The sequence below is a fragment of the Haliotis rufescens genome, unplaced genomic scaffold, assembly GCF_023055435.1.
Source record: "Haliotis rufescens isolate VD_foot unplaced genomic scaffold, xgHalRufe1.0.p SCAF_95, whole genome shotgun sequence".
Lineage (NCBI taxonomy): Eukaryota > Metazoa > Mollusca > Gastropoda > Lepetellida > Haliotidae > Haliotis > Haliotis rufescens.
This window is the reverse complement of record NW_025964389.1, coordinates 763,631-775,851: the sequence shown is the minus strand read 5'-3', so window position 1 is coordinate 775,851 and position 12,221 is coordinate 763,631. Positions and strand designations below refer to the sequence as shown.

General features: G+C 41.5%; 1 protein-coding gene across 2 annotated transcripts; it reads left to right on the top strand.

Annotated features, from left to right (window-relative positions):
* Positions 1-496: 496 nt before the first annotated feature.
* Positions 497-7,730, top strand: LOC124112646 (myb-like protein X). 2 transcript variants are annotated; one of them, XM_048391680.1, is made up of 7 exons: positions 497-1,077; positions 1,690-1,822; positions 2,137-2,280; positions 3,389-4,029; positions 4,114-4,780; positions 5,395-5,475; positions 5,909-7,730. In XM_048391680.1, the coding sequence occupies exons 2-7, from the start codon at positions 1,711-1,713 to the stop codon at positions 6,526-6,528; spliced, it is 2,265 nt and encodes a 754-aa protein (XP_048247637.1). In that variant the 5' UTR covers positions 497-1,077; positions 1,690-1,710; the 3' UTR covers positions 6,529-7,730. The 2 variants fall into 2 exon arrangements, with proteins under 2 accessions (XP_048247637.1, XP_046328733.2); XM_046472777.2 differs by having other exon boundaries at positions 3,389-4,780.
* Positions 7,731-12,221: the final 4,491 nt, after the last annotated feature.

The following is a 12,221-nucleotide window of genomic DNA, read 5'->3' as shown; positions in this document are numbered from 1 at the left end:
GCGTTGTTTATTTTGTTTATCATTTGATAACAAATTTTACACATTTTATCTATAATAACGGTAAGGCTATTTTTTTTGTCGGGCAATTAATGGAGGACCTCGGGCTTCTGCAAATGATAATGCCCTGAAATATATCGTTACTCTCCTATCAACCCATGCTTGTCATGATCCACGTATATCGTGGCCCAGACTCGATCACAAAGGGCGGCTGTCGTTAAGCAGGAAGACTACTGAGTGCGGCGTTAAACAACATGCAAGCAAAGCATATGAACATTATCATAACTATCCTACCTGTGCATGTGAAATAACCGATACAAATATTGATTTAATATTTATAGACGCTGCTTATATCAATGCATATACTAACCCGCCGAACAAGTTCCTATATTTACTGTGTCGCCGTGAGTCGGTACTTGTTATATCTGGTATGAGACGCAATATAGTCCATAGTCCTGTGACAGCGTCATGTTTATTTTAAGAAGCTGGTCAATTTTATCATCGACGGGGCTTGTCATGATCGCAATTGAAATATTTAACTTAGAAGAGCCAGCGTCTAATTTTCATCAATTGTGAAGATTTGGATCTGCGTATTTTAAAACCTCTCATGCGTAACACTGTGTGAATCTGAATGCGGATGTGCAGCTGTAAAGGCAGGCGTCTTGTGCCGCTATTGAAATGAAATAGGTCAGAGAAACATGCAGTGTCAGTGCTCACAATGCCGTAAACCCACCTGCCTGCCTTATTATTGAATACCGTAGCGGGGCTGGGTGGAACACGGTTGTGAATTAAGTAAACAAGAAGAGCCCTTTATAAATATCCCACCGGGTGACATTGCCAAGATAGATCTGGGGTATTTGGTTTTTCCTTGGTGTAACCACATACTTTTTGACGTGACTATACGTATTTAGATATTTCTGATTCACTGGACTCATCTGGAAACGTCCGCTTAGTTGGTGAGACATTGCAGCATTGTCGAGGACTACGTGTTACCAACACTGGATTTGACAAAATGGTGGAGGTAGACGGTTCGTTCATTGAGGAAGTGGTTTGAAGGACATACCTCGCCTGCATAACACGGTTGGTGGGATCCTGTTGACATGTAGACATACTATATCTGTCTCTATCAGACCTAACGTTGTTTACGTGGAATGTTTTCAAAGAATAACTGAATTCAATACCTCTTTTAAAGCGATGTGACTTATGGTCTCAGTAAAGTCATAATGACTGTTAATAATGACGCCGACTCATAAAATATCACGTCAGCAATAATAGCTTCACACGTTGTTTACTTTACACAATTTTCAGTATATGACGCCAGTCTGTAATAAGAGTCAGAACCAGACAATCAAGTGATTGACATCGTGAGCATCGGTCTACCCAGCAGGGTTACGATGATATGCATCAACCAAGTCGGCAAGTCTGACCACCCGATCCCGTTAGTCGGTTCTTGCGACAAGCAATGGTTGCTGAGGTTCAAGTCTAACCTCTATCTTCACGGGTTAATTAAACTTGAAATCCTTCGTCTTTGCGGATTGTAACCCTATATAAAACTGACACGTCGTTATATAACTGCAAAAAAACATCACTCACTCACTCACTCACTCACTCACTCACTCATCCAATTGTGTGAATGTGTCAAGCGTATTATGATTGCGCCAAGTAACATAATTTATCAGAGGTCACTTTCAGGAAAGTTCACCTGTGTGAGATATGGCAGGATCGTTGTTCCTCCCGTGCTGTCTGTGGACCGCAAAGGATGAGGATGGGGATGTATACACTAAAACACCACCACCACCAAGTGAGCAGATCCATAGCTCGGAGGGTATGTACGTCTAGTGTAGCACAGATCCTTCTGACTTCAAATTATTCAAACGCATACACTCAATACTTGTTTACCTGTTACAGCTGATGAATGACAATAATAATGATAATAATAAGAAGACTATAATAATAATAATAATAATAATAATAATAATAGTAGCCATTTTACCTTTAAAAAGGACACATTTTCAAATTATTTTATATCTCACCCGAATACATCACTCTACATATATACAGCCCAACCGATTAAAAGAGGGCATTTAAATGATTCACATGAACCAGGGCCAACGGTAGTAAATTATTATCATCCTACAGCAACCGGTGACAAAGGCGGTGACAAAGGGGCTGACAAAGGCGGTGGAAGTGCTAGTCACGACACCAAACCAGAACCAGCGTCACGTACAACATGCGATGTTGGGGGAGGCAAGAACACAGCAGCGCCAGAAGCTGAAGTGGCTGGTAAGGTGCACGTGCACACTTGTGGGCATATATAAACTTGGATGCTCAGATGTATGTTAGAATAGGCTGATGTCGGGTTTGGAAATACACTCCACCAAGGTGAGTGAGTGAGGGGGATGGGTTTAACGCTGCTTTTAACAGTATGCCGGTTATATCACGGCGTGTCAGCTTAATGTGGGAGGAAAGCCCGAAGTGATGCAGGTCTCAGACGTTAACAACTTCGGTGAAATCCACGAGCACGGGTATGGTGCTGACAAACCTAGAAACATAATCGGGGCGAACCTGGATTCGAACCCACAATCATATGTTTCTGGCGTGCCCAAGGGACGCAACTCTGCACAACGAATCTCGGCGCCTTAGACGACCGGGCCACCCGTGCCCCCGCTCCACCCAGGTCACTGTCTGTTGAAATAAGATGAATGATACGAGCCTGCACAGTTATCCTTTATTTTATCTGACATCGATCTGAATGTGCCTATGACAGCAAACATGTTGCAAAATTAAGGTAGCGTTGTGGCTAAAGCGTTCCCTCGTCTCGAAAACGTCAAGTTATGGTGTCCATGCTTGAAATTGCTGGAATTTGCCAAAAAATGTCGAAAAGACATCCTCACTACCTCCTCACATAGAACCATCGTGAAGTCACGAATTCCGCTGTGAACCTGGCGCTGACCCACAACTGAACGCTCCAATTGCATAACTGTGCAAGCAAAAGGCGGCATGCATGACGACACCGAGTAATACAACCTTACCGTATGTCACATTGTATGTTATGTCACAGTCTTCTGATCACGCCCATTTCGGGTATCCCCCGCTGGGATGCTGGGATAGCGCTAAAAGTGGCGGAAAACAATGCTAACTCACTCTTCTGATCACGCTGACCTCAATTCAAGGTCAAACCCAAGCAATTTGAATTTGTTTTTACTAAAATGAATATTCAGGAGTATTTATACATTGTTTACCGAATCTTGCATCTTCTGCGTTTGTTAGTCTCTATGCCTGAACTTTTTGGTAAAAGTAATGTTTGCCCCTTAAATTGGTTTGAGTAGTGTATTAAGTTCATGTGTATATGAATTGTAAACTTAATTGTGACGGTTATTTTGTGCTTCAGCTTTGAGGGAAGAGAAGGATCCCGATGATGATGAGCATCTTGACAGTGAGATGGAACAGGAATCTGTCAGACACAGTGGAGGTGACGGTATTGGGACAAGGGAGGAACTACCAGACACCGTGATGACACAGGAATTTGATCAACATGGCGAGGTTCCATTGAGTGAGAAGGAACCACAGATCACTAGGGCTACACTGGAACCTGATCAGGATGAACATGAAGATGAACTGAATGAGAGGGAGTCACATGCTTATAGGACTACACGGGAATTGGATCAGTTTGAGGAAAGTAAGGATCCGTCAATGGACAGGAACTCACCGGACACCTGGACCTCACAGGAATGTAATCAGGATGAAGACCGATCCCGGGAGAGGGAACCACTTATTACTGGAACACGGGAATGTGATAAGCATGTTCCATCATGTGAGCGGCATCATAGCGCGGCTACATCGGGATTTGATCAGCACGGCCCAGTGGATGACACAGTCAGTAATAGGGACCAACGGGACATTGGGGCAGTAGTGGAATTTGATCAACACTGTTCGTTGATTGATCAGGAACCAGAGGGCACTGGAACCACTCCACAGGATAATGAGACCACGCTGCAGGAGAATGAGACCACATCGCGGGAGAATGAAACCATGCCCCCGGGGAATGAGATCTCACCACAGGAGAATGAGAACACATGGCAGGAGAATGAGAACACACGGCAGGTGAATGAGAACACATCGCGGGAGAATGAGACCACATCGCAGGAGAATGAGAACACATGGCAGGAGAATGAGAACACATCGCAGGAGAATGAGAACACATCCCAGGAGAATGAGAACACATCGCAGGAGAATGAGAACACATGGCAGGAGAATGAGAACACATCGCAGGAGAATGAGAACACATGGCAGGAGAATGAGAACACACGGCAGGTGAATGAGAACACATCGCGGGAGAATGAGACTATTCCACCAAAGAATGAGATCACACCACAGGAGATTAAAACAACACTGCAGGGTAATGAGAACACACCGCGAGATAATGAGACCATATCGACGGAGGAGACCACATCGGACGAGAATGAGACCACGCCGCGGGGGACTGACACAACACAGGAACTCGGTCAGCATGCTGAAGGTGAAGACCCATCAAAGGTGGGAAAACCACAGGGGGCTGAGATCACACCAGAATTATGTCAACATGGTGAAGATGGGGATCTACTAAGTGACAGGGAAATACCTAACACGAGTCCTGGACAAGAATGTGAAAAGCAAGTTACAGCTGAAGATGCTGGGGAGGAGAAGGGGCCACCAGACAGTGAGACTACGGGGGAAGCTGATGGTCACAGTGAAATTGAGGATCAGTTACAAGAGAAGAAACGACAGGAATATATCGAGCAAGGTAAAGTAAAGCAAAGGTGACGTGTGGTTCAATTTGTTTTAACCTCGTGTCCAAGAGTATTTCTCGCCTATAGTAACGTGCATGTTTGACTGGATGCAGCCGTCAAGTCCATTTTTACAGTACAAGTCAAAGATATACCATTCCACAATTTAACATTGAAACCCCTCGGATTCAGTTTACAACACCGTCCCATCTTTATTTTATCCCGTTAATGCCGAGAACCAGGCAGGGCAACAGTAAGTACCATATTTTAAAGTGTTTTGGTATGACGCGACCAGGGGATCGAACCACCGTCCTTTTCGGTCTTTGTTAATGCCGAGAACCAGGCAGGGATACAATAAGTACCATATTTTAAAGTGTTTTGGTATGACACGACCAGGGATCGAACCACCGTCCTTTTCGGTCTTTGTTAATGCCGGGAGCCAGGCAGGGCAACACTAAGTACCATAATTTAACGTGTTTTGGTATGACACGACCAGGGATCGAACCACCGTCCTTTCTGGTCTTTGTTGAATAAAGTACAGAGCCCACTGCAGTGAGGCATGTTATGAGCTGCAGCTTCACATAGCTCCTTCTTTATATTAACTCATGTAAAGACATGTACTCTTCTTCAGTTTTAAGTGACCTGTTACATGCTGCCGATGACGATGATGTTGACGTTGACGTCAGTGAGACATTAGAGACCCCTGATCGAGGTAAAACAGTAAAAGACTAGAAACACCATTAGATATGAACCTGAGCGTGCTATCTTACCAGTTTCGTTACGTTTAATAAATTTGGTACAATGAGAAATACCTGTTAATCAGGTTTACTTCAGCTACAACTGCGTGGATCGATGTTCACGATATCAATTGGATTGTCTGGTCCAGTCTCGATTATTTACGGACCGCCGTCATATAGCTGAAATATTTCTGAGTGCGGCGTAAAACAAAACAGTTCCTTTAATCACTGTTGGGAAGAAATGCCATCAGTTAGAAACATTAAATATCAAGATGCACAATGATGATGATGATGATGATGATGAATATGACGATGATGATGATGATGATGATGATTTGTTGATGATGATGATGATGATGATTTGATGATTTGATGATGATGATGATGATGATGATGCTTCTGTGACAGCAACCCAACAACCCTCTCCTGATAAACGCCTCGACACCGCTCTCCATGACGCCTGCAGACTTGGGGACCTGCAGCAGGTTAAGGACACCCTATCTGATGGACTTATGGACATCAACTGTAGAGGGCGAGGAGGACAGACCCCAGCGATGGCTGCAGCACGACAAGGACATAACAAAGTGCTCCTCTTACTTGTAGATGAAGGAGCTGACCTGTCACTGACGGCTGATGACGGTAACAACAGCCTCCATCATGCGTGTCGTGTAGGACATGTGGAAATCGTCAAGACTGTCCTGGCGAAGAATACTGTTGACATTAACAGTAGAGGCCAGGGCGGGAGGACAGCTCTGTTATGGGCAGCCGGGTGGGGTCGTGGCGCCATCTTTGAAATGCTATTGCAGGCAGGTGCTGACCTGAGTGCAGTGAAAGATGGCGGTAACAACATCCTTCATGTTGCCTGTCATGGAGGCGATTTGGCGATAGTTAAGTATGTCCTCTCTCAGGATGTGGTACACATCACCGACAGGAATAGTGATTGGGAAACGGCACCCATGATAGCAAAACGACGCGGACATACGTCAGTGTGGAAACTTCTTATGTCCAGTGGACGCCCCACGAAGTGATGAAGGTCTAAGACACAGGCATTGCAGGACATGTGTAACACGTGAAGAACTGTTATACAGTAGAGTAGATTCCAATGTTGACTCCAGTACACAGGTATAAGTCAGAAATCGTCAAACCATCGTCGATATATCGGTTGTGTATGCATACGTCACTCGATCATCCCTGATACATACGGTTGCTTTACAGTCGCAATTTTAACCAGGCAGTGTCAGACAAAGGTAGGGTTCGCAAAATAATTTGCATAGAGTTGAGCTCATTTGACTTCCATCAGTAAAACACGGCTTCATTTGATTTAACTAATATACGTGTCACAGTTACATCGCATTTCATCCGTATGTATCCTGGGTTAATGGAGGAGTGTGTACAAAGTATTGACGATGGGGCAGATAATAACCAGAAGCATGTTAACCTTACAATACTTAAAATGATTAGTGATAGGTTAACGCCAGGGTGTATGTATTTGTTGGTAACGTATCATCTTGTTGATACAAATATTAATCAGTGGCAGGTTACGTGAGAGCTATATGTAATAATCAGAAACACTTCGAGAGGACTTATCCCTCAAAGATTACAAGGGCAATTATGTGACTTTTATTACTTTCGAATGTCTGCTTAGTGTGAAACAAAACTATAAGCATTCACTTTGTTACTGGAACCCGGCGCAGAATCGAAGGACTTATTATCCGTTATCAACTCAACCTAGGGACTTACCTGGTATTTAGTCGCAAAAAATCAATTTTCACGGAAAATTCGTGAAAAAGTGATTATGTCTCAGTCTGTTTAAAAAACGAAATTGCCATAAACATTAAATTATCGAGAGGTGTTTTTCTTAAAACAAAATGCAGGCTCATAGTTTTAAATTTAATTTTTTAAAAATCGGGTTTTGTAGTTGAAACAATATCTGATTACGGTACAAAATATCCCGCCAATCCCCAACCCGGATATGAAAAGGTCGGTCCCTTGTGACATGAGATAAACAACATGGTAACAACATGAGATAAACATGTTATTTGTCAAGAAAAAACGAAATTTCCACAATTCTTTCACCGTCCAAGATTGATTGAGGGGATGCACTCCCTCTCTTCAGCTCCGCGGTGATGCGACCGTGTCAGGATTTTATGCAGGATAGTTTGAATTGTTTCAGCTGTTGAGATGGTTGAATATGAAAGTGTATTGCTACCTCAATAAAGGCAAAAAATTACTCGGTGTTGTCAAGGCTTCGAGATCTGTATAAAAAGTATATGACAAATTAAGTTCATGGATTGAGGTGCATTGCATGAATGAATCATGTTCTGTTCAGCATCAATAGTATTGGTTTCCAACAACAAGCACAGAACAGACATAAGCGTTACATTGAATGTCAAAGCAAAACATAACACTTAACACTGTATCAGTTAACGTAACATCAATCATTCTGGCCGACCGAGTATTAAACACTTGATTCTGACAACACAAGAAACAATCGGACTTGACAAAGGAGGTTTTTTTTTACAGAAATCAGCAATAGGTCTCTTTTTCACTAAGTCTTGGTTTGTTTCCCTGGGCGCGGACATTGTGTCGATTGCAGTCCCCATGCCAAACGCTATTTTCAATACTGACAGTCACCAGCTCACAGACGCATTTAAACATCGTATTTATTAAAAAATACAATGATTTGTGCTGCAGATTTTCCTGAAAATCTATCACAATGTTATTTTATCTCAGTGCAATCCAAGGCAATCAAATGAATAATGTCCTGGTTTCCGATTAATAGTCTTTAATAACCAGGCCTCTATCCCGCGGTTTGATTCTGTATTCAATGTGAGTGAGTGTGAATGATTCATGCCAGAGAGTTCAACCTTACAGCAGACACAGCAGTGAGTGTCTAGTTTCTTTTCGTGTTCCACATAGTTCTGGAAACTAAATGACATGGCATGTGTATTTTTGTGGCCGGGGTATCTCCACTGAAAAAGGAAAGATCTGAACTTTCTTTCTCTGTTTGTTGTTTAACGCCGCTCTCAGCAATATCCCAGCTATATGGCGGCGGTCTGCAAATAATCGAGTCTGGACCTGACAATCCAGTGATTGACATCATGAGCATCCATCCGCGCAATTGGGGTACGATGACATACATCAACCAATTCAGCGAGCCTGACCACCCGATCCCGTTAGTCGCCTCTTACAACAAGCATGGTCACCTTTTACATCATGGGTTGCTGATGACATATTCTACCCCGGATTTTCACGGGTTGAACTTTCAGAATCGTAGTGAAGATACGCTATGCGTACATTTGAATCAGCATCAGACTGTGGTCATTATAGCAATCTCATGGATTTGAAGAAAAGGTGAGGCTAAAGGATGTCAAGAAGGCTGATTTGTAACCAGTTTTTGACCAAAGTCGATTTTTTTAGGGTGTGATGATTTAGAAAGGAGCAAGGAGAGATTACGGATTATCTGTCCCAAGTGGATTAATTCTATATGCCCCGTGCCTTGCGACTTGTTTATAACTGATTTACCCTTGACATTCGGAACATCCCTATATTCACTTCTTTTGGCCATATATCCTGGTGTGTACTTTATCACGACAGAAATCAAAACTGTAAGAGTAGGAACCATAGTTGTCAATCATTTGAACATGTCATATCAATCTTACAAAGTTTTTCTTAATTATAGAACATTCAGTGGGAAAATTTGTACTTATCCTCTCGCCATATCACATTAAGTTGGGAAGCAATTCTCTATTGAAGAAAAATGTCCATGTGGACACCTATTTATGATCATCTTCTTAGGGTCACGCTTTCAGAGACACTGTTGATGTGTTGTGTGTTGTTTAACGCGCACTCAGCTATATTCCATCTATACGACGGCTGTCTGTGAATAGTCGAGTCTGGGCCAGACTGATATAAAATAATCATAATTGTATGTTTCATACAATATGGATTTACATAAAGCAATATTAAATAGGTATAATTGATTACTATGACCACTTCATACTGTTTACAATACATAGAAAGATATGTACATGTATACATTTTTAATATACTGCAGTGTGAACAACTGAGCTTTCCGAAGTTGAGAAATGGGATATTTTCATTGCAGTGAACATAACAATTGATATTTCACTGCTGTGCTTTAACGGAACTATTGTCTTACAAGAGTTACTTCCCCTCAAATTTTATCGTTAGTGTCTCACATTGACAAGGCAAAATATATTTTAAAAATATATATCATTTATGGAGTTAATATAGATTCATGCTGTTTGTTATTCTCTTGAAATTGTTTCGTCATTTAACCCAATCGAGAAACCGCCATTTTCGTTACTTCACCAACGTGTATTCATTCGCTTCCAACAGCAGTCTCGTAGTTTTCAAGAATATTTTTAAGATATTGCAAACAGGAAACTACTTTTCAGCCGCAAATACACAGGGTGGAGAACCTCCACTGTGTGTTAGATAGGGACAACTTTCGTTTCAAGGTTATAAATTTGTAATGAAATAATTTAGTTTTCCGACAGAAAACTACACAAAAGGTATATACTAAATAGGATAGTCCATGTGTCTCGTGAAATATCATGTTTCTCTCATCTCGTGACGGGGGAAAAGGAGATATTTCCACGAGTGGCTACGCTTGATGAGATAAACCTGATATTCCACTCGAAAAACGTTATTCTGTTTCATATAAAGTTCAATAGAAATAAATTTATACTGAAAATAAATAGTGCATCTTTGAAACTTTTTTTATGGAGAAATCTCATTTGGATGTTTGCGTCTTTGGTGGTAGCATGCTACTCATACACGTGTTGTTTTTAATGTGAACAGCACACAAGGATCGTTAAGCTATGAGGTGCTCATTAAAACGCAATACGCAATACAACGAATTGATGAATGTCAACGTCTACGCGTCGTGGGTATGCTGCTAACAGGAATGGCTCAAAATAAAGTTGCAAGACATTTTAATGTTTATCGAAACTCGGAATCTTTGTAATCCACAAGTATGTATGTCATTAACAAATGTTATTATTACAGACATCAATGCATGTATAGAAGCTATCAATTTGATTTATGCAACTTGTCACATTAAAGGCATTCCTCAAATAATCCTGAGTTTAATGTATCTGAAATGTTTATTGATGTGAGTATTTTCAACAATATTTTATCATTATTCACATCACCTGGAATTAAATCATTATCCAACATCAATTGATGCTACTGTTAGGGTATTTCGAAACAGATCAACGGCAAAGAGTTCATTAATATAATAAAATTTATGTAATTAAATCCAAAATGCAGATGCAGAAGCTGAAAGCAAGAAACCTAAAGACAAAAGGGAACAATTCTGTGCCATGGACGTGGAACCGATATATGACACGTATGATGTGCACATAAATTATCACTCTAATTTACTTAACTTGCAAATATAACGAATATTGTGATTCAAAATATAGATGAAGAATAATAACTAAATTTAATACAGCTGCAGTCATGAATTTCATGGGTTTAATGATGCATTTAAGAGATAATATCCCCCTAAGATGCAAAAGGGCAACGCCAACACAGCGAATATCATTAACCAGTGTACCCACACAATATACCCAATCTGCACCAATCATCAAACAATCAATCTGCACCCAGAATACCACCCCTATTAATACACTGGAAAACACTGACCTCATGTTGGTACAATGTGGGACTAAAGTCATGTTGCCGACATTGGACCAACTTGAAAACTCTGTGGAAAAAGTACTTTGGAACAATATCATCTTCCAACATTGGACCAACAGTAGGTATGATTGTGTTTGCTGCGATTCAACTAAATGACGGCGCGGTCAGTAAATACTCGAGCCAGGACCAGACAACCCAGTGACTGACATCATGAACATCGATCCACGCAATTGGGATATGATGACATGCATCAACCACGTCAGCGAGCCTGACCACCCGATCCCGTTAGTCGTCTCTTACGACAAGCATGGGTTGCTGACGTTCTAGCCCGGATCTTCACGGGTCGTTACAGATTTGCGAGTTACATGTACCAACCTGATGCCATCAATTCTCCATTTCATCCTGGCAAAATGACATGAGTGCATATGCTAATTACCACCGCTATGTGTATACTATTCATTCCCTGGCTATAAACGGACCCTTAGGATTTTTGTTTGTTTGTTGTTTAGCGCCGCACTCAGCAATATTCAAGCTATATGAAGGCGGTCTGTAAATAATCGAGTCTAGACCAGACCATCCAGTGATTGACATCATGAGCATCCATTCACGCAATTGGGATACGATGACATGCATCAACCAAATCAGTGAGCCCTGACCACCCGATCCTGTTATAAGCCTCTTACGACAAGCATAGTCGCCTTTTATGGCAAGGATGGGTTGCTAGAGACCTATTCTACGCCGGAAATTCACGGGTATTGACCATGAGGATAATTTCACCGATAATCGTGAGACTACGGGTATCCGTTTCATATTACAGTACATTTGTTGTTGTTTTTGTTTTTTGTTTTTTATAATACCTCATATTAGAAACAACATCTGTTATATTTTCCATCCGACAAAAACATCCCTCATTTGACAAAAATATGTCCTGTCTTGACAAATCATTTTCTAGGTCGTTTGGATTGATAATATCGTGTCCATTTTGGAGTTGGGCAGTTTTGTTTTGCGTCTGGGTTCTGTCTTTAAATAAATAGTATACAAGTTGACGACG